This window comes from Hibiscus syriacus, unplaced genomic scaffold (genome assembly GCF_006381635.1).
Source record: "Hibiscus syriacus cultivar Baekdansim isolate YM2019G1 unplaced genomic scaffold, ASM638163v2 tig00111253_pilon, whole genome shotgun sequence".
In the NCBI taxonomy this organism is placed as follows: Eukaryota; Viridiplantae; Streptophyta; class Magnoliopsida; order Malvales; family Malvaceae; genus Hibiscus; species Hibiscus syriacus.
The window spans coordinates 672224-678427 of record NW_024063036.1 but is presented as its reverse complement, the minus strand read 5'-3'; the positions used below and the strand labels follow the sequence as shown (position 1 = coordinate 678427).

Here is a 6204-nt window from a genome sequence, read left to right as displayed (position 1 = left end):
TGAAGGAGTGCTCAAATCTGAAGGTCAAATATTCATACGAATAACCCAGAAATTCAAACCCAGAATCACCTAGAGGACTAAACATGATTTCAAGAACTTCACCATCAATTCTCAGCAAAAACTCTTTTAGCACAGTATTGTAAGCACTAAATCACGCAGTAACAAGAAGTCATTAGCCAAAACATCGAATTTCACAGAAGCCAAGTTGAAATTTTGAGCTATAAACGGAGAGAAATTGAGGCGTACCAAGTGAGTCGCATTCCCGTTCTGCTTGACGTCAAACTCGTAGCTCGACTCGGAGGTGAAAACCTGGGCATGCGGTATAAAATGGGTGAACTCGTAGATGGGTTTCTGTCAGTGAGTGAAACGGATTGCTCATCGATTATAAAGGGAAGCGTTGGCATTTGATCCACGGTTGAGGAGGAAGTTATTTTTAGGGACGAAAGATTTAGCTAAGTAAAGGAGTGAAAGGAAAGTTAGAGCTAAAAGGTGAAGCCTTTGAGCATCCATGGAAGGTCACAGAAGAAGGGGAGAAGGCTTTTGAAGAAACTGGGTCAATTAATGGTGATTTGGCCATGGAAGTTTATGGTTTTTCTGGTCATATCTGAAAGTATTTCTTTTTGCATAACTTCTATTACTTGTGTCCACGTCACTCGACGTTAACATCCGTTAATAGGCGTGACAGAAAACACAGTTGAACCGTTATATACTGACATGGATTGTTGACCGCCACAGCTAGACCATTTTGACCGACTCTTCTTCTTCTTCAACCCAACCCCATCTTCTTCCTCAACCCACCCCGTATTCTTCCTTAACACCATTTATGCGCACACTGCAAGACACACTCCCTTTTATCCCCCAAAAACAACCCTTTCCCTCCCTTGCTTCAACACCACCACAATGATTTCCCTACTTTGCATAACTTCATACATTCTACTGTTGGGACCTGGAGATAAATAGCACTTTGTTCAGACATTCTACTATACGAACTGCCCCCATAAACACGTAGCGGTGTCCAACCAGCACTTTCTACACGTCTTGGCGATTTCGATTTCTTCTTCTTGCACTTAAAAATTAGCAGAACTGCAGCCACAACCAAACAACAGATAACAAAGCCACCAACAATAAAACTCACCAAAATCCAAATGTTTTTCTTCTTAGACTTAGCTTGCAAACCTATAAGATTCACCAACTTCATGATCTCAGCCCCCATTTAGAATCGCATTAATTTTTGAAGGAGTGCTCAAATCTGAAGGTCCAATATTCATACGAATAACCCAGAAATTCAAACCCAGAATCACCCAGAGGACTAAACATGATTTCAAGAACTTCACCATCAATTCTCAGCAAAAACTCTTTTAGCACAGTATTGTAAGCACTAAATCACGCAGTAACAAGAAGTCATTAGCCAAACATCGAATTTCACAGAAGCCAAGTTGAAATTTTGAGCTATAAACGGAGAGAAATTGAGGCGTACCAAGTGAGTCGCATTCCCGTTCTGCTTGATGTCAAGATTTTTTTTTGTAATTTTCGTTTTTGCAGAGGCTGTCACGGATGCAAACAAAGCAATGGAGTTGGATGCTTCCATGTCTAAAGCTTACTTGCGTAAAGCGTTAGTAGATTTTCCTGAATTCTTTCGTTTTTCCAATGCTTTTGTTGTTTATACATAAATAGTATGGATGTTGCTGTTTTTTTTTTTGTTCATTGCCTTTCACGATCTGTACGAAAATTAAATAGTAGCTGAAGCCTGAAGGAATTCCTGAATTCTTCTGATGGTGATCATTATAGGAAATTATAGTTATTATAGATAGCTAAATTGCATGTTCAAGGCTTTTCCCTGCCTTGTTTATTGCTTCCGAGTCAATTATGTAGAGTCTATAAATAATATGTAAAACAATGTCTACAGTACGGCATGTATGAAGCTTGAGGAGTACCAAACTGCTAAGGCTGCATTGGAGAATGGTGCTGCTTTGGCACCAGGAGATTCAAGATTTTCTAAGTTGATCAAAGAATGTGAAGAGCGCATTTCTGGTACTTATATTTTAATAAGTACTTTTAGGAAGGAAGGAGTTTATCCACCAAAATTCCTATATATTTTAAAATTACCTATAATGTCTTAAGAGCCTTCCTGGTTTATGAATTTGTGTCTTTCTGTAGAGGAACAAGTCGAGCTACCAAAGCAGATGCTGAAAGAGGTGGCAACAAATTCCGTACCGCAAAAAGAAGTTAATCCAGTAAAGGATGTGCCTGTTCCAATGGCAACAAATGCTGTACCTCAAAAAGAATTTGATCCAGTGAAGGATGTGCCTGTTCCGACGGCAAAAAATGCTGTACCTGCCAAAGAAGTGAAGCATTCATTTTACCAGAAACTAGAGGAAGTGGTTGTCACAATATTTGCCAAGGGAATACCGCGAGAATGTGTTAAAGTAGATTATGGTGAACAAATTGTAAGTTGCATACCAACTAATGTCTACCTTTTGCCCTTTTTTTTTTTTGTGTTTCTGTACTTTGAGATGTTAATGAGTATATAGGCTAAAGACATTCTTTCTTTGTGTCTCTGCAGCTAAACGTTGCCATTGAAGTTCCTGGAAAAGATTCATATCATTTCCAACCTCGATTATTTGTAAAGGTATTACATGAAATTCATGTTATTAAAATTCTGGTTTGTAAGAATGGTACGTTAAATATGGTGGGCATTTTATTTCTTGGCAAATGTCCAAGCTTAGAACTCTGTAGATAATACTGGCGATATTAAAAATATTATGCTGAAGTGTGGATTGCTCTTCTGTTTAGTAGTGATAAACAAGTCTTTTGCTGAATCTTTTACTATGTGATTGCATCTCTTCTTTAGATTTTCATTTTACTGTGGTGTTTTGCTCTGTTTGAACAGATAATACCTGATAGGTGCAGATATGATGTTTTGTCAATCAAAATTGAGATTCGACTGGTGAAAGCTGAACCTATTCACTGGGCAACCCTTGAATTCAGCAGGGAAGTTGCTGTTCCCCAAAGGGTTAATGTATCTTCAGGTAAGTTGAAATTGTGTTGCATCTTTTTACCAGATATTAAACCATGAGACAACCAAATGTCTGAGCTTGATTCTACATCCTTTACTGACTTGATAATTCTCCCTGCGCTCTTTTATGCATTTATATGATGATGTGTGTATGTTTTTGCTGTTTTGAACCTTTATGTAATGGTAGTGTGAAATATCAATGTTTATTCTCACTGTGCACTCGTGGTCATGTCATCAACTACTGTTTCAGTAACTGCATGTATCCATCCTCCAAACCAAAGAGGGTTGATTGGGATAAAATTGAAGCTCAAGTAAAGGAGGAGGTACGTTGAACATGTGACTAATTTTTTCCCCCTTTCTTTTGATTGTGTGTTTGGGATAACTTGCCTAGAGGAAGTTGTTGTGGAATACAATGATTAACACGACTCTGTGTGGCTGGCTTTCAGGAGAAAGATGAAAAACTTGATGGTGATGCAGCTTTGAATAAGTTTTTCCGGGACATTTATCAGGATGCTGATGAGGACGCAAGGAGAGCTATGCAAAAATCTTTTGTATGATTTTACCCCGACAGATTTTTTAATTGTCTCTCAATACATGCGTAACTTTGGTAATTGGATTAAATAATCGATAGAATATGGTTGCAGTAATAGTTCATTTACCATGGGAATATTGTAGGTGGAATCAAATGGGACAGTGCTTTCAACAAACTGGAAAGAAGTTGGTGCAAAGAAGGTCGAAGGAAGTCCTCCGGATGGTATGGAAATGAAGGAGTGGGAGTACTGAGCTCTTTGTTCTAAATGGAAAATACTGTAACTTTGTTCTGCGTCAAATGTCGGAATCTGCTCCAAGCAAGGCCACAACAGTTTGACGAGTTTCTTTGTATTTTTTAAGTTTTCTATTGAGGTTTGTGCAGTTGTTTTGGTCTTTGAACATTGAACTTATTTTTTTTTGGGAACAATTCATCTAACTAAATAGCTTAACATGTGTCAATGTTGGAACTTTGAAGTTATGCAATGCAAGAACGGTGACTTCATAATTTTTTATTTTTATTTTTACATCTTGATATGCTTGATGTAAAGCTATTTAGTTGAATTGTATGCAAGTGCGTTAGTAAGCACCCATAAAATTAGAGTAACGTGTTTTTTTTTTTTTTTTATTTTTTTGGTTTCAATTTGATACTTGAATTGATTTTAATGTTAAATGTGATTACTTTCATTTTAATCTCTAATTAGATACTTTAACTTTTTAATTCAAAACGTAGTTTTTTGTTTCAAATTGATAGTTACAGTCTTTATTTAAACGTGAATCATAAAGTTTAGTGCTAAATTGAATCAAATAATTAAGTTCAGGTATCTAATCGAATAAACAAGTTTAAATGACAAATTGAATCTTGAGACGTATAAACGTTTAATAAAATAAAATAATGATACATCCGATTTAACTTTAATACTATATTTACAATAAATTCGGTATACCCAAATTCTATACTTGTAGATTAAAGTCATCCCTAAGAGATGACGCAGTGACAACTTTACTTAAAATAAATTATAAGAAAATGGTAAATTTTCAGTTTTAGTCCATCTATTATTTTTGAATTTGAGGTTTACTTCCTATACTTTAATTTGAAATCATTTACTCATCTATTTTTGCAATGCCGTAAATTAATTCAAAAACTTAATATCATTAATTATTCCGGTTAATGTCGTCCATTTGTCATCATTCTTCCATCTTGATTCATCATAAGTTGGACAACATTAACCATTCTCATATTTCTTCCTATAAAGGTTGCAATATGTAACATTCCAAAAAAGGGTCAGTGACCAAATTGTAAGAATTTAAAGTTTAGTGGTTTAATGAGAATAATTTGAAAAGTTCAAGGATTTATTTTGAAAATTTTGTTTAGGATTTGATATCAAAGTTGGATTAGTTAAAGGGTATTATGGTCTTTTCTAATGAAAGATTTTTATCTTCCCTCTTTAAATGATATAAAGCACGTGGGAAATGGGAGAACACTTATCCATAGTCTTCTTCAGCTTTCTTCTTCCTCTTTGCCGTGGGTTATTGCACAAGGTAAGTTTGTCTCCAGTTAAGGTTTTCTTTTATTTTAAAGTTGGATTTTATTCTTGGGATGATAAGAAAGCTTAAAGAAAGCTTTAAGTGGCTTAAAACTCAAAGATGAATAAGTTATGAAAGATTGAAGGTAAAGAGTTTTTAAGTTAATTATTAAAAGAGAGTGAGTAAGTGAAGTTTGAGTTCAAATTTGACTTGTCAAGGGTCTAATTAAGAAGATAAAACTAGTAGAAATGGATTAAAAATATGTTGAATAATTGGTATGATTTTTGGTTCCAAGTGTTCTGTAAGAATATTGGATGCTAAAGAATGCTTAAGTGAAGTAAGTTAGTTTGGGAGTGTCTAGTTGAGCTTAAAAGGCTTTATGGAAGAGTAAAATGGGTAAGTTAGCAAAGTTTTGGTAATTTTCGAGTTAAAAGAAGTGTAATATGGGTTGGTAGTATCGGTACTGGTTGAGTAAGTACCAATACTACAAGGCAATATTAAGTGATAGCTATGTGTGGGTATCAATATTGCATGAACAATATCAATACCATAAGGCAAACGTTTGTAAATATTCATGGGATATCGATACCAATGGGGTATCAGTACCATTTCTTGCAATGAAATTACAGAATCAAAATTGGGTATCGATACCGAACTTAAGTTGAAATTAAGGAATCAGTTCTTTGATTAGTTTATATTGGAAAGAATCTTTTTAAGGATTTCGAATTTGGATATTCAGTGAATTATATATTCGTGTAGATATCGATTGAAGACAAGTCCAAGACGGTTTAAAGTTATAAGAGTGTAAAAGAGTTGTACGGGTTAGGATGGACTAGTGAGGCCAGGTGAGTGTGTATTTTTAGGTATATGAAGTTGTATGGAAATAAGACTTGCGATGAGTCTATTTCCATATTAAAGTATATGAATTCATGAATATAAGCATGTGTTTGTTATGATTTGTATGTGTGCCTGAGTATGTGTGTTGACATGTTATTGTATGAGTTTCATGATCTCTGTGCTACATTAGACTATGTGAATACATGCCTATGAGATAAATTAAATGATCATGAATTATGTAGAAAACAATAGTTTAAGTAGTAATAACAAGAGGAAGTAGTATAAACTATGTGGTA

General features: G+C 34.9%; 1 protein-coding gene across 1 annotated transcript; it reads left to right on the top strand.

The window, feature by feature from the left end:
• The first annotated feature begins 327 nt into the window (after nt 1-327).
• LOC120157392 (protein SGT1 homolog B-like) lies at nt 328-3860 on the top strand. The gene is made up of 10 exons (XM_039168528.1): nt 328-396; nt 516-597; nt 1543-1612; nt 1907-2031; nt 2158-2447; nt 2564-2629; nt 2891-3042; nt 3267-3339; nt 3463-3567; nt 3692-3860. Exons 1-10 carry the CDS (start codon nt 328-330, stop codon nt 3797-3799), a joined length of 1140 nt encoding a protein of 379 aa, XP_039024459.1. The 3' UTR covers nt 3800-3860.
• The last annotated feature ends 2344 nt before the right edge of the window (nt 3861-6204 follow it).